Raw genomic sequence first — 22,415 nt, forward strand, 5'->3', positions numbered from 1 at the left:
TGCAAGAAAGGAAAGCCATATGATGACAAAGGCAGAGATTAACTCTGAGTCTCCAGAACTAAGGGAGAATGGGCTGGGTGCGATGACTCACGCCTGTAATCCCAGCACTGGGAGGCCGAGGCGGGTGGGTCACCTGAGGTAAGAAGTTTGAGGCCAGCCTGCCCAACACGGCAAAACCCCATCTCTACTAAAAACATAAAAATTGGCCGGGTGGGGTGGCTCACGCCTGTAATCCCAGTATTCTGGGAGGCCGAGGTGGGCGGATCATGAGGTCAGGAGATCAAGACCATCCTGGCTAACAGGGTGAAACCCCATCTCTACTGAAAACACAAAAAATTAGCCAAGCATGGTGGCAGGCGCCTGTAGTCCCAGCTACTCGGGAGGCTGAGGCAGAAGAATGGCGTGAACCTGGGAGGTGGAGCTTGCAGTGAGCTGAGATCGTGCCACTGCACTCCAGCCTGGGCAACAGAGCAAGACTCCGTCTCAAAAAAAAAAAAAATCACAAAAATTAGCTGGGCATGATGGTGTATGCCTGTAACCGCAGCTGCTTGGGAGGCTGAGGTGGGAGAATTGCTTGAACAGGAGGCAGAGGCTGCACTGAGCCAAGATCACTCCAACCTGGGAGACAGAGCGAGACCCTGTCTCAAATAAAAAAAAAAAACACTAAAGGAACATGATTTTCTTTTGATTTGAGGGACCCAGTTGTGTGTTACCTTCTTAGAGCAACCCAGGAAACATACAGCATCTAATGCATATTAATTGAATGGATTGCACAAACACGGAGCAAAAAGAGAACCCCATGGCTCAGCAGGAAAGCAGCTTAGAGACTAAAGGTTTCAGTGTCCTTGGCACAGGGCCAGTGGTCCTGGAGATTATTTAATGGACATTGTCCCAGTAAAATTCTGCAAATACTTTGAGTCATTCAACAATATGGTCATGGGTCACTTAACAATAGGGATGTGTTCTGAGAGATGTGTTACTAGGCAATTTCATGTTGTATGAACATCATAGAGTATATTTACACAAACCTAGATGGTGTGTGTGTGTGTGTATAAATATATTAAATGTGTATATTTTTATATGGAAAACCAAATCTCCCAGCATCATTACTGAATATCAGTCATCTCCCGTACTTCATCTGCAATGCCAATACCAAGTGCCAGAGATGAGGTTTCTATATATACACTATTATAATATTTATGTGTTTATTTTCGAGACAGTCTCACTGTGTCACCCAGGTTGGAGTACAATGGTACAAACACAACTCACTGCAACCTCTGCCTTCCGGACTCAAGTGATCCTCCCGCCTCAGCCTCCCAAGTAGCTGGGACCACAGGCACTCACCACCACACTTGGCTAATTTTTATATTTTTTTGTGGAGACGGGGGTCTCACTATGTTGCCCAGGCTGGTCTTGAACTCCTGGGTTTAAGGGATCCTCTTGCCTCAGCCTCCCAAAGTGCTGGGTTACAGGCGTGAGTCACCGCACCCAGCCTATTTATTTATTTTTTAGACAGAGTCTTGCTCTGTCACCCAAGCTGGAGTGCAATGGCTCGATCTCAGCTCACTGCAACCTCTGCCTCCTGGCCTCAAGAGATTCTTGTGCCTCAGCCATCTGAGTAGCTGGGATTTACAGGCGTGCTCCACATGCCTGGCTAATTTTTATGTTTTTAGTAGAGATGGGGTTCGCCATGTTTCCCAGGCTAGCCTCAAATTCCTGACCTCGAGGGATCCGCCCTCCTCGGCCTCCCAAAGCGCTGGGATGACAGGCGTGAGCCATCAGGCCCAGCCAAATTTTAAAGGAAACAGGATATCGATTTATATCTCAAGGCAGAAAGAAAGAATGTAAGTTCTTTTTTTGTTTTTGAGATTGGTTCTCCCTCTGTTGCCCAGTCTGATCTCAAACACCTGACCTCAAGAGATCCTCCCACCTCCAGCCCTCAAAGTGTTGCGATTATAGGCGTGCTGGCCTACTTTCTGGTTTTCTTTTCTTTTTTTGAGACGGAGTTTAGCTCTTGTCACCCAGCCTGCAGTGCAATGGCGTGATCTCGGCTCACCACAACCTCCATCTCCCGGGTTCAAGTGATTCTCATGCCTCAGCCTCCTGAGTAGCTAAGATTACAGTCGCCCGCCACCACGCCTGGCTGATTTTGCATTTTTAGTAGAGATGGGGCGGTGGAGGGGGAGCAGGGGGTGTTTCTCTGTGTTAATCAGGCTGGTCTGGAACTCCAGACCTCAGGTGATCCGCCCGCCTCTGTGGGGGGAAACCCCACCCTCTCCCAAAGTGCTGAAGATTACAGGCGTGAGCCACCGTGCCCGGCCCCACTTTCTGATTTTTAACTGGATTACTGAGTCCATTTACAGAAAAAGCCGAGAAAGCACGTGGCGTTTCCAGGACTGGCCTAAGCCTCACCTATATAAAAAGCAGGCACAGCTGGAAGGCGGAGCTCCTGGATCCCAGAAATCAAGGATCCCATTCCTAGGCTGAATCCCTGAGCCCTTAGCCCAGTGGCAAAGCCCAAGAGGGAAATGCCCCAGGGACAGGCTGTCAAAAGCTCCCACACTCAGCCTGGGCTGCAAGGCACACTTTACTGTCAGTTCTGCTTGGCTCGGTCAGAAATCTGAGTCTTATCTAAATGCATGAAGAAATGAGGAGGATAGAATTTGCCCCCAGTGGTAGTAACGATTAATTCCAACCTTGTCAATTATCTTCAAAATTTTAGCTATTGCCAGTAACTACTTAGTTATCCCATGACAAAAAGTCAAGTGTTTTCTTTCTTTAGAAAGTAACCCTTGTGGGCCCGGCAAGGTGCGGTCTGTAATCCCAGCACTTTGGGAGGCCGAGGCAGGTGGATCACCTGAGGTCGGGAGTTCGAGACCAGCCTGACCAACATGGAGAAACCCTGTCTCTACTAAAAATACAAAATTAGCCAGGCATGGTGGCGCATGCCTGTAATCCTAACTACTCGGTGGGCTGAGGTAGGAGAATCGCTTGAACCCAGGAGGCGGAGGTTGTGGTGAGCCGAGATCGCGCCATTGCACTCCAGCCTGGGCAACAAGAGCAAGACTCCCTCTCAAAAAAAAAGAGAAGAAAGTAACTCTTGGACCTTCAAAAGCCAAAGAGATCAGGGAGTTTAGTGCAAAAGAGAGCAGAGGATTAGACCCCACCCTCGACTCTTGGGGCTCCATGAGGAAGACAGAAGACCCCAAAAAGGAGGTCTGTGGTGCTTTGGCTGGGCTCAGGGGATCTCAGAATCACTAAAAGTCTCTTTTAAGTCTCTTCATGTGCTATTGAAGGAGACAAAAGGAAGAAAGAGTAGAGGTAGATGGGGAAACAAGTCTTTTTTTTCTTTTTTTGAGATAAGGTCTTGCTCTGTCGCTCAGGCTGGAGTGCAGTGGCACCATCGTGACTCACGGCAGCCTCTATCTCCTGGGCTCAAGTGATCTTCCCACCTTGGCCTCCAAAGTAGTTGGGACCACAGGCATACACCACCACGCCTGGCTATTTTCCAAATTTTTAGAAGGCTTGGTGTGGTGGCTCACGCCTGTAATCCCAGCACTTTGGGAGGCCGGGACAGGAGGATCATGTGAGGTCAGGAGTTCGAGACCAGCCTGACCAACTTGGTGAAACTCCATCTCTACTAAAAATACAAAAATTAGCCAGGCGTGGTGGCACATGCCTGTAATCCCAGCTACTTGGGAGGCCGAGGCAGGAGAATCGCTAGAACCTGGGTAGCAGAGGTTGCAATGAGCCAAGATCGTGCCATTGTATTCCAGCCTGGGCAACAAGAGTGAAACTCTGTCTTGGAATAAAAATTAATAAATTAAATAAATAATAATAAATAAAATTTTGGCAGAGATGGCTCTTGCTATGTTGTTCAGGGTGCTCTTGAACTCCTGGTCTCAAGCAATCCTTCAGCCCCAGCCTCCCAAAGCGCTGGGATTACAGGCATGAGCCACCGTGCCCAGCCCACCAATTTATTTTATAAGCAAACTGGTTCACATACGTTTTTTCCCATTAATCCAATTTTGGAAAGGGAAAAAGACAAAGACTTTTACCACCTTTACTGGACTGGGTCACACAGGCAGAGATCCAAGGTGCTGACTTTGGGTAAGAAATCTTACCTTTTTCTGCTGGCTATCATTTGTCCCAGAAAACCATCTGTAGACTCCGAAACAGAGCGATTTGATTTGCATCCTGCTCACTGTGCCAGAACTGTAGGGAAGTTAAAATGTTTCCCCTGGAGGTTAAAACATTTGCGTCTATATAAATCAAACTAATAATAGCCAGGTAGCAGGAGAAGGGAGTACACATTTTATTATGTGCACATGGGACTCACAGAAAATACGCAAACGCAGAGAAAGGGCCAGATGGCTGAAGTTGGTTTTTGAGACGGAGTTTCGCTCTTGTTGCCCAGGCTGGCGTGCAATGGCACGATCTCAGCTCACTGCAACCTCTGCCTCCCGGGTTCAAGCAATTCTCCCGCCTTAGCCTCCTGAATAGCTGAGGTTACAGGCATGCGCCACCATGCCCGGCTAATTTTGTATTTTTTAGTAGAGACGGGATTTCTCCATGTTGGTCAGGCTGGTTTCGAACTCCTGACCTCAAGTGATCTGCCCGCCTCAACCTCCCAAAGTGCTGGGATTACAGGTGTGAACCACTGCGCCTGGCTGAGCCACCATGCCTGGCGAAGTTTTTATATCACTTTGAGGTTAAGGAAGAATCAGGGCTTGGAGACTGGCGAGACAGGTTATGCAAGAGAGAAAGAAGGCCTGGCTAAGGAGAGCAGTCTTTTAATGCAGATGGAACCCTCACGGGCAGGGGCTCTCAGAAAGAATAAATTTAAGTTTCTTTTTTCTTTTTTTTTTGAGACAGAGTCTCGCTTAGTCGCCCAGGCTGGAGTGCAATGGCGCGATCTCGGCTCACTGCAAGCTCCGCCTTCCGGGTTCACGCCATTCTCCTGCCTCAGCCTCCCGAGTAGCTGGGACTACAGGCGCCCGCCGCCTCGCCCGGCTAATTTTTTGCATTTTTTTTAGTAGAGACGGGGTTTCACCGTGTTAGCCAGGATGGTCTCGATCTCCTGACCTCGTGATCCGCCCGCCTCGGCCTCCCAAAGTGCTGGGATTACAGGTGTGAGCCACCGCGCCCGGCATAATTATGCAAGTTTCTTTTCTTTTCTTTTTTTTTTTTTTTGGAGATGGAGTTTCCCTCTTGTTGCCCAAGCTGAAGTATAGTGGCATGATTTCAGCTCACTACAGCCACCCCTCCTGAGTTCAAGCAATTCTCCTGCCTCACCCTCCCAAGTAGCTGGGATTACAGGTGCATGCCACTAAGCCCGGTTAATTTTTTGTATTTTTAGTAGAGACAGAGTTTCACCGTGTTAGCCAGGCTGGTCTTGAACTCCTGACCTCAGATGATCCCCCCACCTCGGCCTCCCAAAGTGCTGGGATTACAGGCGTGAGCCACTGTCCCCAGCACCAGAAAAAGTAAGTTTCTATCAGAGCCCCAAAGGTGTCAGACTCTCAGTCTGTCTCTGTCTTTCAAGCCAGTCCTTCCTACATCCAGACAAGTGTGGATGCACCACAGAAAGCCTGGCTGTTTATTTCACCAATGCAGAATTGCTCCATGATGCAGATCTCGCCACAAGATCTTATTCAGCTATTCTGTTGTTTGCAGCTCCTCTGAATAGCTCTCTTGAAATATATCAAAGAGGCAGGATGCAGTGACTCTTGCCTGTAATCCTAGCACTTTGAGAGGCCAACGTGGGTGGATCATGAGGTCAAGGGATCGAGATCATCCTGGCCAACATGGTGAAACCCCGTCTCTACTAAAAATACAAAAATTAGTTGGGCGTGGTGGCACATGCCTGTAATCCCAGCTACTCGGGAAGCTGAGGCAGGAGAATCACTTGAACCCGGGAGGTGAAGGTTGCAGTGAGCCAAGATCGCACCACTGCACTCCAGCCTGGTGACAGAGTGAGACTCCATCTCACAAAAAAAAAAAAAAAAAAAGAAAAAGAAAAAAAGACTGGGCGCGGTGACTCACACCTGTAATCCCAGCACTTTGGGAGGCCAAGGTAAGCGGATCACGAGGTCAGGAGGTCGAGACCATCCTGGCTAACACAGTGAAACCCCGTCTCTACTAAAAATACGAAAAATTAGCCAGGTGTGGTGGGCACCTGTAGTCCCAGCTACTCAAGAGGCTGAGGCAGGAGAATGGCGTGAACCCGGGAGATGGAGCTTGCAGTGAGTGGAGATTGCACCACTGCACTCCAGCCTGGGCGACAGAGCGAGACTCCGTCTCAAAAAATATATATCTATATATCTATATATAGATATATATATAGATATATATATATATATAGATATGTCAAAGTGTTATTTTGGGGTGAAATGTTTTGGCTTCCTCTAGGGTCAAGGTTGTTATTTTATGGCCATAAATAACATCATCAGGATTACTGCCCTTGGGCCAGGCACGGTAGTTCACACCTGTAATCCCAGCACTTTGGGAGGCTGAGGCGGGTGGATTACCTCAGGTCAGGAGTTCAAGACCAGCCTGGCCAACATGGCGAAATCCTGTCTCTACTAAAAAATACAAAAATTAGCCACCATGGTGGCACACACCTGTAATCCCAGCACTTTGGGAGGCGGAGGCGGGTAAATTACCTGAGGTCAGGAGATCGAGACCAGCCTGACTAACATGGTGAAACCCCATCTCTACTAAAGATACAAAAAATTAGCTGGGCATGGTGGAGGGTGCCTGTAATCCCAGCTACTCGGGAGGCTGAGGCAGGAGAATCTGGGAGGTGGAGGTTGCAGTGAGCTGAGATCGCGCCACTGCACTCCAGCCTGGACTGCAGAGCGAGACTGTGTCTCACAAAAACAAACAAAAACCTGCCTCTGTGTCACCTTCCCACCTTCTCCTTGTGACCTTGAGCCTCTCGTTTGCCTTCTGAGCCATGGTGTCTTAGGAGAGCAAAGTCAAGTCAAAGCAAGACACGGAAATTGTGGCTTAGGGAAGTGCAGGACGGCATGAAAAGAAAATAAAATTTCACGACTTTCCAAATGCATTTTACCAAGGGAAAAAGTTAAGCTCTGGAAACTGTTTATCTTTTTCATTTTCCTTTTTTTTTTTTTAGTTTTTGAGACAGAGTCTCACACTGTCGCCCGGGCTGGAGTGCAATTGCATGATCTTGGCTCACTGCAACCTCTGCCTCCTGGGTTCACGTGATTCTCCTGCCTCAGCCGAGTAGCTGGGACTACAGGCGCACACCATCACACGTGGCTAATTTTTTTTTTTTTGGCACAGGGTCTGACTGTCACCCAGGCCGAAGTGCAATGGCACAATCACAGCTCATTGTAGCCTTGACCTCCTAAACTCAAGTGATCCTCCAGCCTCAGCCTCCCAAGTAGCTGGGACCACAGGTGTGCACCATTATGCTTGGCTGATTTTTTTGTTTGTAGTAGAGATGAGGTCTCACTAGGTTGCCCAGGCTGGACTTGCACTCCTGAGCTCAAGTGTTCCTTCCATCTCGGCTTCCCAAAGTGGTGGGATTATAGGCATGAGGTGAGGCACCATGCCCAGCCACAGCTGTTTTTTCTCTGGTGTATGACTGTTGCTTCCTGACCTTTGTATTGAGATGTTATACATTAATCAGATACTCTATTCTGCATTCAAACCTAGATTAAATGACATTGGAGGCTGACCCTTGTAATTGTTACCTCTTTACAGTAGAATATTAAGAAATCCCTTAGTAGTAGTAGTCAGTAGTGAGCAATCTTTTTTTTTTTTTTTAGACGGAGGCTCACTCTGTCGCCCAGGCTATAGTACAGTGGCGCGATCTCAGCTCACTGCAAGCTCCAACTCGTGAGTTCACACCATTCTCCTGCCTCAGCCTCCTGAGTAGCTGGGACTGCAGGCGCCCATCACTACGCCCAGCTAATTTAAAAATTTTTAAAAAGATTTTTAGTAGAGACGGGCTTTCACCGTGTTAGCCAGAATGGTCTCCATCTCCTGACCTCGTGATCCGCCCGCCTCAGCCTCCCAAAGTACTGGGATTAGAGGCGTATGTAATTCCTGTTCCTGTGTCCCTGGACAGCCACCCTCACATATTTGTGTTTGAATAAACTTTTTTGTTTTCTTGAGACGGAGTCTCATTGTGTCATCCAGGCTGGAGTACAGTGGCGTGATCTCGGCTCACTGCAACCTCCATCTCCCAGGTTCAAGCGATTCTCGTGCCTCAGCTTCCCAAGTAGCTGGGACTACAGGTGTGTACACCACACCCAGGTAATTTTTGTATTTTTAGTAGAGACTGGGTTACAGCATGTTAGCCCAGGCTGGTCTCAAACTCCTGGTCTCAAGCAGTCCGCCTGCCTCGGCTTCCCAAAGTGCTGGGATTACAGGCGTGAACCACTGTACCCAGATTTTCTTTTTTTTTTGAGACAGAGTCTTGCTCTGTCGCCCAGGCTGGAGTGCAGTGGCACGATCTCAGCTCACTGCAAGCTCCGCCTCCTGGGGTCACGCCATTCTCCTGCCTCAGCCTCCTGAGTAGCTGGGACTACAGGCGCCTGCCACCACGCCCGGCTGATTTTTTGTATTTTTAGTAGAGACGGGGTTTCACCGTGGTCTCGATCTCCTGACCTTGTGATCCGCCCGTCTCCGCCTCCCAAAGTGCTGGGATTACAGGCGTGAGCCACCGCGCCCGGCCCAGATTTATTTTTTAATTTTTCAGAGGCAGGGTCTTTCTCTGTCACTCAGGCTGGAGTGCAGTGTGAGGATCATAGCTGACTCTGGACCTCCTGGGCTCCTCTTGCCTCAGCCTCCCAAGTAGCTGGGACTACAGGCATTGCCACCACGTCTGGCTAATTTTCTTTATTTTTTGTAGAGAGACAAGGTCTTGCTATGTTGCCAAGGCTGGTACTTAACTTCTGGCTTCAAGCTATGCTCCTGCCTCAGCCTCCTGAGTAGCTGGGATTACAGGTGCATGCCCCCATGCCTGGCCACCACGGTCAATTTCAAGCTACCAATATGAGATCATTGAAGATGCAATTGGAAAGAAATGCACAGTATTACATTGTTCTATAGTAAGTCTATTACACAGACATAATAAATGTAAATAGGCCAGGCAAGATGGTTCACACCTGTAATCCCAGCACTTTGGGAGGCTGAGGTAGGAGGATCACTGAGCTCAGGAGTTCAAGGCCAGCCTGGGTAACATAGTGAGACCCCATCTCTACCAAAAAAATACAAAATTAGCTGAGTGCGGTGGCAGGCACCTGTAGTCCCAGCTACTCAGGAAGCCAAGGCAGGAGAATCACTTGATCCCAGGAGGCGGAGGTTGCAGTGAGCATATACATTGGCACACAAATTAGCAGATACTACCATGCAGTGTGTTATTTTCTCCAGAGAACTGGCTGGTAAGTGTTTACCGTAGTAAGGAGGCTTACTATAGAACAATGTAGTACTGTGCATTTCTTTCCACTTCCATGTTCAATGATCTCATATTGGTAGCTTGAAATTGGCCGTGGTGGCCAAGCATGGGGGCATGCACCTGTAATGGAAAGCTGAAATGGAAAACAGAGGGTTTAGGGCAGCAGTCCTGAATTCTGGAGTGCTGTCCCCCTGGGGGAGTTTTGGGAATCTGTGGGGGTTGTTTTTAGTTGTCACAGTGGAGGTCCTAGGATGCTACCAAAGCGTTTAGGCGGCTGGGGTCAGCGACAATAAAAGTTATGCGATGAAGGTTTGTCCTGCATTCTCAGGACTTTGTTTTAGTTTTGAGACAGAGTCTTGCTCTGTCACCCAGGCTGGAGTGCAGTGGCACCATCTAGGCTCACTGCAACCTCTGCCTCCCAGGTTCAAGGATTCTCCTCCCTTAGCCTCCTGAGTAGCTGGGATCACAGGCGTGCACGACCATGCCCAGCTAATTTTGTATTTTTAGTAGAGATGGAATTTCACTAAAAACAAAAACAAAAACAAAAAAATGTTGGCTAGGCTGGTCTCAAACTCCTGACCTCAGGTGATCCTCCTGCCTCGGCCTCCCAAAGTGTTGGGATTACAGGCGTGAGCCACCGCGCCCAGCTCATTCCCATGACTTTGGAACATCTGTGGGACATTCATGGAGGTGGAAAGTCTGTTTCTAAGCCTCTGAGCCCCAAATCTGTTTTGTGTATTTTATGACAGCTCACTTCCCCACTCCCCCGCCCCACCCTGTTTCTTTTTTCCTTGTTGCTGAATCACAGGGAAATATGTCATTTGTCCTGTAGACGGGCTCACATTCTGGACTGGGCTGATTGCTGCCTCATGGTGTCGTTTCACTGGCAACTTTATCCTCCTGTTTTCTGCAAACTGGTGGTTAGAGTGAGAAGCTTGATCTGAATTTTTTTTTTTTAAGGGAGCTCCTTTAAATTTTAAACCTTTAAACCTTTTTTTTTTTTTTTGAGATGGAGTCTCGCTCTGTCGCCCAGGCTGGAGTGCAGTGGCGCAATCTCTTGGCTCACTGCAAACTCTGCCTCCCGGGTTCACGCCATTCTCCTGCCTCAGCCTCCCGAGTAGCTGGGACCACAGGCGCCCGCCGCCACGCCCGGCTAATTTTTTTGTATTTTTAGTAGCGACGGGGTTTCACCGTGTTAGCCACGATGGTCTCAATCTCCTGACCTTGTGATCCACCCGCCTCGGCCTCCCAAAGTGCTGGGATTACAGGCATGAGCCACCGCGCCACGATGGTCTCAATCTCCTGACCTTGTGATCCACCCGCCTCGTCCTCCCAAAGTGCTGGGATTACAGGCATGAGCCACCGCGCCCAGCCACCTTTAAACTTTTAACTGGTAGTTAACCTCCTGCTGCTTAGCAGCTGAAGCTGGAGCTGAAGCTGGAGAGTGGCTGCTGGGTTTTTTTTTGTTTGTTTTTTTTTTTTTTTTTTTTTTTTTTTTTTTGAGACAAAGTCTGGCTCTGTCGCCCAGGCTGGAGTGCAGTGACTGGATCTCAGCTCACTGCAAGCTCCGCCTCCCGGGTTCACGCCATTCTCCTGCCTCAGCCTCCAGAGTAGCTGGGACTACAGGCGCCCACCACCACGCCCAGCTAGTTTTTTGTATTTTTTAGTAGAGACGGGGTTTCACAGTGTTAGCCAGGATGGTCTCGATCTCCTGACCTAGTGATCCGCCCGTCTCGGCCTCCCAAAGTGCTGGGATTACAGGCTTGAGCCACCGCGCCCGGCTGCTGGTTTTTATTTCCTCCTGTTAGGACTGCTGGGAGCTCTGGTGGTGCCTGCCTCTTCTCTCAGTAAAATTCCTCATCCATCTTTTTATTTTTTTTTTTTTGAGACAGAGTTTTGCTCTTGTTTCCCAGGCTGGAGTGCAATGGCGTGATCTCAGCTTACTGCAACCTCTGCCTCCCAAGTTCAAGCAATTCTCCTGCCTCAGCCTCCCAAGTAGCTGAGATTACAGGTGCACGCCACCACACCCCGCTAATTTTTGCATTTTTAGTAGAGACAGGGTTTCACCATGTTGGCCAGACTGGTCTCAAACTCCTGACCTCAGTTGATCCGCCCGCCTCGGCCTCCCAAAGTGCTGGGATTACAGGCGTGAGTCACCACACTGGGCCCATTTCTATTTTTAAAAAATTTTTAAATAGGCAGGGTGCGGTGGCTCACACCTGTAATCCCAGCACTTTGGGAAGCTGAGGCAGGAGAATTGCTTGAACTTGTGAGGCGGCAGTTGCAGTGAGCTGAGATCACGCCATTGCACTCCAGCCTGGACAACAAGAGCAAAACTCTCTCAAAAAGTAATACTACTACTAATTAATTAATTAATTAATATAGGACTCTGAGGGCACTCAGAGTCAGCGAGAGCCTGGCCTAGCTGGACTCTGTCCCCCACCTCCATGCTGCCTTCCTGGAGGCCTTCCTGGCCACCTGGAGGAGGGAAGCAGAGTGGGGGCCCGTTTCTGTTCAGGGCATCCTACCACAGTTCCCCAAGGAAGACCCCCAGGGGACCCAGATGGGGGATGCGACCTTGACCTGCCTCTCTCCCCGACTCTTATGGCCAGACTTGGGTGTCTTATGCAGGTGGAGGAGCTAAGGGCAGATAACAAGATGGACTGCCTGGCAGGCACTGGGGAAGGAGGAGGGACTACGGGCTCACCTCCCACCCACAGCCCAGCCACACCTGCTCTGGAAAGCCTTGTAAATCCTGGGTGGGGTTTGCCAGTCACGGATGCTGCCAGGGTTTCTTTGGCCCTGAGTAAAGAGAGACCCAGAGGGACAACTGAGCTGCCCGCCAAGCCACCCTGTCTCGGATTCCTTCAAAAGGACCAGGTGAGAGCAGGTGAGGGGCTCCTCTCCCACCCTACAACACGCACACCTGTGCACACACGCCCAGGTAGAGAGCAGGGGATTTGGGAAGTGGACCCACTGTGCCCTCGTGGGTCTCTGGTGCCCTCTGGGATGCACCCCCAACTCAGGACCTCCAGGAGAGGAGGGTCCCTCCCTCGGCAGCCAGGACCCCCTCCCCAGCCAGCTGCCCTCCTTAGCTCCCTCCCCACTTCCTTCCAGGTGGATCTGTTTCTAGAGCTCCAACCGCCACCACCTCCCTCCCCTTCTCCACCCTGGGCCACCAGGTCCTTCCTTGCCTCCCTCCCCTCAGCAGTTTCTAGGAACCACCCTGGCAGTAAAGGTGCAGAGAGGGCTCGCACCCAGCCGGTGGCCACCCGACTTTCCTGTCTCCACCGTGGGGCCTGCTCCCTCAGACCCTGGGGCTCCTCAGAGGCTTCGCAGAACCCAAGCAGCCGGTCTTACCTCCGAGCGCTGCCCTGGCCCAGGGAGGCGGCTCCGTCCCTCCTGCACTCGCTAATCCTGCTCTGAATTACCGCTTCTGTTCTGGGCAGAGAATAAAGGTGCGGTTGCCAAGGGATGGCCCTACATTATCGTCTGAAGCTCCCTTCTCCTTCCCAGAGTGGAAGTGATAATGTCGGGAATCTGCGAATCCTGGGGAGGTGCGGAAAGACAGCGGGCTCTAGCGGCGGGGTGCGACTCAGCAGGACGCGCTGAGCTGGCCGGGGCCGGGGGCGGTTAGGGGTAGAGAAAGGCTTTCAGAGCTGGGGGACAGGACGGGGCCCCGGGTGAGAGGAGAGCTGGGTTATTTCACAGGAACAACTGGTGACAAAGCCGGAGGGGTGTGCGGGGCCAGGCCAGAGGCTGGGATTCTGTCTTAAGGGGCATGGGGAGCCCTGCAGGTGCTATGAGCTGGGGAGGAGCCGGACCAGTGCTGGGTAAAGGGTACAGAAGCGAGAGGAGGAAGCCGGGCTGGAATAGAAAGACGTGGATGGGGCTGGGCGTGGTGGCTGACGCACTCTGGGAGGCCAAGGCAAGGCGGACGGATCACCTGAGGTCGGGAGTTCAAGACCAGCCTGACCAGTATGATAAAACCCTGTTACTACTAAAAAAAATACAAAAATCAGCCAGGTGTGGTGGCATGCGCATGTAGTCCCAGCTATTTGGGAGACCGAGACAGGAGAATCGCTTGAACTCGGGAGGCGGAGATTGCAGTGAGCCGAGATCACCTGCCATTGCACTCCAACATGGGCAACAACAGCGAAACTCCGTTTCAAAAAAAAAAAAAAAAAAAGATGTGGACGGGACAGAGAGAATCAAAAGAAGTGATCCAGGCTGGGCATGGTGGTTCATGCCTGTAATCCCGGCACTTTGGGAGGCTGAGACAGGCGGATCACTTGAGGTCAGGAGTTGGAGACCAGACTGACCAACATGGTGAAACCCCGTCTCTACTAAAAATACAAAAATTAGCCAGGCCTGATGGCGCGTGCCTGTAATCCCAGCTACTAGGGAGGCTGAGGCATGAGAATTGCTTGAACCGGGGAAGCAGAGGTTGTAGTGATCCGAGATCGCACCACTGCACTCTAGCCCGGGCGACAGAGACTCCATCTCACAAAAAAAAAAAAAAAAAAGGGAAGTGACCTGCAGATATTAGTGACCCCATTCCTCTGAGGGAATTGGAGGCCGGGCTGCTGCTTCGAAATTGGGGCCCCTTTCTGTTCTGACATCCTAACCGCCATCTTCCAAGGGAAGACCCCCCAGGGCGCCCGGATGGAGGAAGGGACCTTGACCTCCCTCTCTCCTCTGCCCCTATGGCCCGGCCTGAGGTGTGTGATGCCTCAGGGCAGATAACAAGATGGACTTCCTGACCTCAGAGGACTGGGGAATACCCAAGCTCCTCTATCAGAAACCGCACAGCCCTGGATCACCCTCCAGCTGTTGGCATGTCTCAAGATTTCCTCGCGGGCCCCTGGTAGCTGCTTTTCCAATCTCCCCCTGCCATCTCAGCACCCTCCTCAGCCCCGCCACATCCCTGGGCCATCCCCTCGCTCACCTGAGCTCCTCTCAGCCTTGGGGCCCTGGGCCAGTCTCTGAGCCTCAGTTTCCTTTGCTGTGAAATGGACACAGTATCACCTACTTGCAAGGTTGTTGGGTTTTTTGTTGTTGTTGCTTTGGGGTTTTTTGGGAACAGGAACTCGCTCTATTGCCCAGACTGGAGTGTAGTGGCAGGATCTTGGCTTACTGCAGCCTCGACTTCCCCGATCTCAGGTGATCCTCCCCCCTTCTCAGCCTCCTGAGTAGCCGGTACTACAGATGCATGCCAGCACTCTCATCGAATTTTGTTTTTTGTAGAGACAGGGTTTCACCATGTTGTGCAGGCTGGTCTTGAACTCCTGAGCGTAAGTAATTTGCCCGCCTTGGCCTCCCAAAGGACTGGGATTACAGGTGTGAGCTACCACGCCTGGACAGGGCTGTTGTTAAAACTCAGTAAAGGCCCGGCGCAGTGGCCCACACCTGTAATCCCAACACTTTGGGAGGCCAAGGCAGGTGGATCACCTGAGGTCGGGAGTTCCAGAGCAGCCTGACCAACATAGAGAAACCCCGTCTCTACTAAAAATACAAAATTAGCCAGGCATGGTGGTGCATGCCTGTAATCCCAGCTACTCAGGAGGCTGAGGCAGGAGAATCGCTTGAACCCGGGAGGGAGAGGTTGTGGTGAGCCAAGATTGTGCCACTGCACTCCAGCCTGGGGAACAAGAGCAAAACTCCGTCTCAAAAAAAAAAAAAAAGAAGGCCGGGCTCGGTGGCTCAAGCCTGTAATCCCAGCACTTTGGGAGGTGGAGACGGGTGGATCACAAGGTCAGGAGATCGAGACCATCCTGGCTAACACGGTGAAACCCCGTCTCTACTAAAAAAAAATACAAAAAACTAGCCGGGTGAGGTGGCGGGAGCCTGTAGTCCCAGCTACTCGGGAGGCTGAGGCAGGAGAATGGCGTAAACCTGGGAGGCGGAGCTTGCAGTGAGCTGGGATCCGGCCACTGCACTCCAGCCCAGGGGAAAGAGTGAGACTCCGTCTCAAAAAAAAAAAAAAAAGAAAAAAAAATCTCAGTAAGATAGACCAGGTGTGGTGGCTCCTGCCTGTAATCCCAGCACTTTGGGAGCCTGAGGAAGGAGAACGGAGGACTTCTTGAGGCCAGGAGTTTGAGATCAGGGTGGGCCACATAGCAAGACCCCCGGCTCTACCCACCATCCCTACAAAAAAAGCAACTCAAAAAATATGCCTTCAGGCAGAGTGGCAGTGGTGCTTGGTTCAAGGCTGACATAAGTGTGAGTTTGAGGCACTAATTCTGCTCTGAATACCAGGGACAGCCCATGTCATACAGCATTTCCCTTTGTGCCCACACAGCCCTAAGGGAGGTGTGGTTTTGTTGTTGTTGTTGTTTCTTTTTGAGACGGAGTTTCGCTCTTGTTGCCCAGGCTGGAGTGCAGTGGCACAATCTCGGCTCACTGCAACCTCCGCCTCCCAGGTTCAAGCGATCCTCCTTCCTCAGCCTCCCAAATAGCTGGAATTACAGCCATGAGCCACCATGCCTGGCTAAATTTTTTCTATTTAGTAGAAACAGGGTTTCACCATATTAGTCAGGCTGGTCTCAAACTCCTGACCTCAGGTGATCCACCTGCCTCAGCCTCCCAAAGTGCTGGGATTACAGGCAAGAGCCACTGTACCTGGCTTTTTTTTTTTTTTTTTTTTTTTGAGACAGAGTCTCACTGTGTCACTCAGGCTGGAGTGCAATGGTGCGATCTCAGCCCACTGCAGCCTCTGGGGAGGTGTTGTTTTTATCCCTCCCCGCAACCCACTGTTGATGGACAGACAAGGACAATGAAACACCTGCCTTGGCCTCCCAAAGCGTTGGGATGACAGGCTTTTACCAGAGAGGTAAAAGCCCTGGGTTAAAGTCACACAGCACATAAGAGGTGCCTGACCACGCCGTGCAGGGCATCTCGCCAAACCTCAAAAATTCACAATCTCACAGCGCAGCTAGCTCTGTGAGGCCTCCCTACCTCTTCCTTCTCTCCCTGCAGGCTCGCTTCCTCCCTCCCTCCTTCCCTCCCTCCCTCCCTCCCTCCCTCCCTCCCTTCCTTCCTTCCTTCCTTCCTTCCTTCCTTCCTTCCTTCCTTCCTTCCTTCCTTCCTTCCTTCCTTCCTTCGGTGAGAAAAACTATCATCTTTTCCTCACCTATCACAAAGCTTGCAGCTGGGCACCTACAATAAAAGGTTAACAAGACACAAGCATAACAAGTGTGTTTAAGGCAAGTGTTACATGACATGGGAGCCTGCAGAAATGAAGGCCTAAAGAAACAGGGAAACCTGGGTGGGTTTTTTGTCTTGTTTTGTTTTGTTTTGTTTTTAGATGGAGTTTCACTCTGTCGCCCAGGCTGGAGTGCAGTGGCGCGATCTTGGCTCACTGACTGCTTCCTTCCATGATCAAGCGATTCTCCCGCCTCAACCTCCCCAGTAGCTGGGATTACAGGTGCACGCCACCACGCCCAGCTAATTTCTCTATTTTTAGTAGAGACAGGGTTTTGCTATGTTGACCAGACTGGTCTCGAACTGCTAACCTCAGGTGATCCACCCACGTCGGCTTCCCAAAGTTCTGGGCTTACAGGCGTGAGTCACTGTGCCCAGCTACCCTCCTGTTCTATGATCTATGGTTTAAATGCTAAATTTGACCACTATCAATACACCCAATATGAAAAGTGGGAAACCTGGGTTCTTCACCCAGAGCCTATAATGAACAGTGTTCTTTGCTTTGTGGGTGACAATAGCAAACACTTACTGCCTGTGTATATGTGCCAGACACTGTTTTAATACTCAGAGAGGTGATGTCACTTGCCCAAAATCACACAGCTCATGAGTGTGAGAGTCTGAAATTGGCCAGAGCTTGTGCACCTTGTGGCCAGAGCTTGTGATGTGTCTTTGAGTCATGAAGTCCAGCATTCTGTGTTGGACTTAGTGAAAGGATATACTTTTGTAGTGATGAGGAAGGAGCTTTATCTAGAATTTGTGTGGTCGGCCGCGGTGGCTCACGCCTGTAATTCCAGCACTTTGGGAGACTGAGGCGAGTGGATCACTTGAGGTCAGGAGTTCAAGACCAGCCTGACCAACATGGTGAAACCCCGTCTCGACTAAAAATACAAAAATTAGCCAGGCGTGGCGGGGCGTGCCTGTAATCCCAGCTATTCAGGAGGCTGAGGCAAAAGAATCGCTTGAACCCAGGAGGCGGAGGTTGCAGTGAGCCGAGATGGTACCACTGCACTCCAGCCTGGGTGACAGAGTGAGACTCCACCAAAAAAAAAAAAGAAAAGAAAAAAGAAAGAAAGAGAGAAGAGAAGTAAACGGGTTCAAAGACCATAATCATACGTATCACACAAGACCGGAAGTGGCCCAGCTCCAGGGTCAGTTAATTTGGCAGCTCCACAAAGTCATCAGTCACCTGAGCTCCATCCATCTTCATATGCTGTGCTACCATTTCTTAGCTGGATCGTCTCATGGTCCCAAAAGGACTGCTACACATCCAGCCATCACATACAGATCATTCCTTTCAGAAACAGCAGAAAGAGGCTCGTTCTTATCTTGGCCCCTTTTGAAGAATGAATGAAACCTTCCTAAGCCTTCCAGCAACTTCTCCCAACTCCGATTGGTAGGAATCATCACACACCCATGTGGCCCGATAGGAGGCAAAAGAAATGAGACTTCTGGGATTGGTTTAACCTCAGATTCTGCAGCTGGGAAGTTGATCAGCTGCCTCTGAAGGACATGCAGCTTGCAGAAAGTTACGTGTTACCAAGGAGAAAAAGGGAAATGGCTTTAGGGTAGATAACAGGGATGCCCTGAGGGGTTGTGTAGGTTGTTCACTGCACAAAGGCCCCTGGTCAAGAAGGCAAGTGGGGTTTAAACAGACCCACAGTCTACTCATCCAACCAGGTATCCTTGGCATTGTGTCCACCCAGACATCCAGAGAGCTCGCTGTTCTCTCCTCTCCTCCCCTCCTCTCCCCTCCTCTCCCCTCCCCTCCCCTCCTCTCCCCTCCTCTCTTTTCTTTGTTTTTTTTTTTTTTTTTTTTTTTTTTTTTGAGATGGAGTCTTGCTCTGTCCCCCAGGCTGGAGTGCAGTGGCATGATCTTGGCTCACTGCAACCTCCGCCTTCCGGGTTCAAGCGATTCTCCTGCCTCAGGCTCCTCAGTAGCTGGGATTACTGGCGTCTGCCACCATGCCCAGCTAATTTTTGTATTTTTAGTAGAGACGGGGCCCTATCATGTTGGCCACGTTGGTCTCCAGCTCCTGACCTCAGGTGATCTGCCCACCTTGGCCTCCCAAAGTGCTGGGATTACAGGTGTGAGCCACCGCGCCCAGCCACAACTCATCTTTTAGAGCCAGCCTACACTTGTCATACAGTATGTCATGGCCAATGAATGGAAAATCCACGGTGGAGCTGGGTGTTCCTCTCAAGTTCAACTGACTGTGGCCAAGAGGGCAGGCAGGCCAGGTGGACAATTTCCCTCCAAAGTGGACACAGGCAGGACATGCAAAAATGAATATATCTGGCACTGGAGTCTGGCAAGTAGGAAAATAAAAACAAAAGATGAACATCTTGGGCCGGGCGCGGTGGCTCACACCTGTAATCCCAGCACTTTGGGAGGCTGAGGCAGGTGGATCACGAGGTCAGGAGTTTGAGACTAGCCTGACGAACATGGTGAAACCCTGTCTCTACTAAAAATACAAAAGTTAGCCAGGCATGGTGGCACACGCCTGTAATCCCACCTACTCAGGAAGCTGAGGCAGGAGAATAGCTTGAACCCAGGAGGCAGAGGTTGCAGTGAGCAGAGATCGTGCCATTGTACTCCAGCCTGGGTGACAGAGTGAGACTCCATTTCAGAAAAAAAAAGAAAAAAACGAACATCTCTACAAACTGGATCACCAGTAAATAATAGCTACATATACTTGTACTCACCATATGTAGACATCCACATATGTACACTCAGTCGATAAACACCCACATTTAAACATTTAAACATACAGTGTGGACCAGGTGCAGTGGCTCACACCTATAATCCTAGCACTTTGGGAGGCCAAGGTGGGAAGATCACTTGGGCCTAGGAATTTGAGACCAGCCTGACCAACATACTGAGACCTTATCTCTACAAAAGAAAATTTTTTTTTTTTTTTTTTTTTTTTTTGAGACAGAGTCTCACTCTGTCGCCCAGGCTGGAGTGCAGTGGCCAGATCTCAGCTCACTGCAAACTCCGCCTCCCGGGTTCACGCCCTTCTCCTGCCTCAGCCTCCCGAGTAGCTGGGATTACAGGCGCCCGCCACCACGCCCGGCTAGTTTTTTGTATTTTTTAGTAGAGACGGGGTTTCACCGTGTTGGCCAGGATGGCCTCAATCTCCTGACCTCGTGATCCGCCTGTCTTGGCCTCCCAAAGTGCTGGGATTACAGGCTTGAGCCACCGTGCCTGGCCTAGAAAATTTGTTTTTAGTTATCTGGGCGTGGTGATGTGCACCTGTAGTCCCAAGTACTCAGGAGGCTGAGGCAGGAGGATTGCTTGAGCCTATGAGGTCAAGACTACAGTGAGTCACATTCTCACCACTGCACTCCAGCCCAGGTGACAGAGCAAGATCCTGTCTCAAAAAATAAATGATAAGTAAATAAATAAAACCAAACAAAAATGCATACAAGGTATAGATACACAAAGTATATATACATACTCCTATATATACACATTCACATATACACACATGCTGTGTTCACAGCCACTTAGATGACATATATATACATGCTTACACATATACCCTTATATGTACACAATGTATCTACACCCATACACTACCATGTACACATGTCCATTTGTACACAGCTGTATATGTACACACACAATTTTGCACACACCTGTATATGTATACAATGTATAGATCCCCAGATCCACATTACACACAATGTGTACACATCCATCTGTGTATACACACCCACCGGTGAACACAACGTAGACACATCTGTATAAACACACTCGAGATACATGCCTATGCACATAGGCAAGTATGTGCCAAGTATTTACCCACCCGAAATAAAAGCACACTCACATGCACCCATGCAATGCCTGCGCACAACCGCATGGCCACATTCACCCGCGCCCCGGGCCTCCATCTCTCAGCTAACGTGTCCTGTTTTCCTCCCCTGACAGCCATGCTGGTCACTCAGATGCCTTTCTCCTTTTCCATGGCCCACTTCATCCTCTTTGTCTTTACGGTTTCCACTATATTTCACATTCAGCAGCGGCTAGCGAAGTTTCAAGCCATGTGGGAGTTACCGGTGCAGATACCAGGGCTGGCCTCAACAACAAAGGCACTGCAACCCAGCCAGCTCAGGGGGATATGGACGATCAATGCTATAGGCCGCCTGGGGAACCAGATGGGTGAGTACGCCACGCTGTATGCCCTGGCCAAGATGAACGGGCGGCCCGCCTTCATCCCCGCCCAGATGCACAGCACCCTGGCCCCCATCTTCAAAATCACCCTGCCGGTGTTGCACAGCGCCACGGCCAGCAGCATCCCCTGGCAGAACTACCACCTGAACGACTGGATGGAGGAGAAGTATCGCCACATCCCAGGGGAGTATGTCCGCCTCACGGGCTACCCCTGCTCCTGGACCTTCTACCACCACCTCCGCCACGAGATCCTCCAGGAGTTCACCCTGCACGACCACGTGCGTGAGGAGGCCCAGAAGTTCCTGCGGGGCCTGCAGGTGAACGGGAGCCGGCCGGACACCTTTGTAGGGGTCCATGTTCGCCGAGGGGACTATGTCCATGTCATGCCAAGAGTGTGGAAGGGGGTGGTAGCCGACCGGCGATACCTACAGCAGGCCCTGGACATGTTCCGAGCTCGCTACAGCTCCCCGATCTTTGTGGTCACCAGTAATGGCATGGCCTGGTGTCGGGAGAACATTGACACCTCCCACGGTGATGTGGTGTTTGCTGGCGATGGCATTGAGGGCTCACCTGCCAAAGACTTTGCACTGCTCACACAGTGTAACCACACCATCATGACCATCGGGACGTTCGGGATCTGGGCCGCCTACCTCGCGGGCGGAGATACCATCTACCTGGCCAATTACACCCTCCCCAACTCCCCTTTCCTCAAAATCTTTAAACCAGAGGCAGCCTTCCTGCCAGAGTGGACGGGGATCGCTGCAGACCTGTCCCCCTTACTCAAGCACTAATGCTGGCCAGTCCTTTGATACCCTTTCTCCTCCTCTGGCTCCCTCAAGGTGAGTGCCAGGGCATGAGAAGCACATGGTTCCACGAGGAGGACCCTTCTCTCTTCTGTGAAGATGCTTTGGGCTGCAAGTAACAGAAATCTCAATGAACAGTGGCCTGGCGTGGTAGCTCACACCTGTAATCCCAGCACTTTGGGAGGCTGAGGTGGGTGGATCACTTGAGGTCAGGAGTTCAAGACCAACCTGGCCAACCTGGTGAAACCCTGTCTCAACTAAAAATACAAAAATTAGCCAGGCGTGGTGGTGCACACCTATAATCCCAGCTACTTGGGAGGCTGAGGCAAGAGAATCACCTGAACTCAGGAGGTGGAGGTTGCAGTGAGCCGAGATGGCACCACTGCACTCCAGCCTGGGTGACAGAGCAAGATTCCATCAAAAAAAAAAAAAAAAAGAAAGGAAAGGAGAAAAGAAAGGAGAAAGGAAAGGAAAGAAAAGAGAAAAGAAAAAGAAATGAACAGGGGCAAAGACCATGATCATACGTATCACACAAGACCGGAAGTGGCCCAGCTCCACAGTCAGTTAATTTGGCAGCTCATCATTACACAGTCATCAAAGGAATAATTTGTATTTAATCACCAGTGTGAACACAGTCATAGAGTGGAGTATTTCCAGCTACCAGGGAGGCTGAGGTGGGAGGACTGCTTGATGCCAGGGGTTCGGAACAATAGTGCACCATGATTGGACTTGCGAATAGCCACTGCACTGCGGCCTGGACAACCTAGTGAGACCCCGACTCTTAAATAAATAAACACAATTATGA

General features: G+C 50.6%; 1 protein-coding gene across 3 annotated transcripts; it reads left to right on the forward strand.

Annotated features, from left to right (window-relative positions):
• The first annotated feature begins 11,879 nt into the window (after positions 1-11,879).
• Positions 11,880-22,050, forward strand: LOC722582 (galactoside alpha-(1,2)-fucosyltransferase 2). 3 transcript variants are annotated; one of them, XM_077980722.1, is made up of 2 exons: positions 11,880-12,310; positions 20,565-22,050. In XM_077980722.1, the coding sequence occupies exon 2, from the start codon at positions 20,567-20,569 to the stop codon at positions 21,596-21,598; it is 1,032 nt and encodes a 343-aa protein (XP_077836848.1). In that variant the 5' UTR covers positions 11,880-12,310; positions 20,565-20,566; the 3' UTR covers positions 21,599-22,050. The 3 variants fall into 3 exon arrangements, with proteins under 3 accessions (XP_077836848.1, XP_077836847.1, XP_028695983.2); XM_077980721.1 differs by having other exon boundaries at positions 11,930-12,310; positions 20,654-22,050; XM_028840150.2 differs by having other exon boundaries at positions 11,958-12,320.
• Positions 22,051-22,415: the final 365 nt, after the last annotated feature.

The sequence above is a fragment of the Macaca mulatta genome, chromosome 19, assembly GCF_049350105.2.
Source record: "Macaca mulatta isolate MMU2019108-1 chromosome 19, T2T-MMU8v2.0, whole genome shotgun sequence".
Taxonomy (NCBI): domain Eukaryota; kingdom Metazoa; phylum Chordata; class Mammalia; order Primates; family Cercopithecidae; genus Macaca; species Macaca mulatta.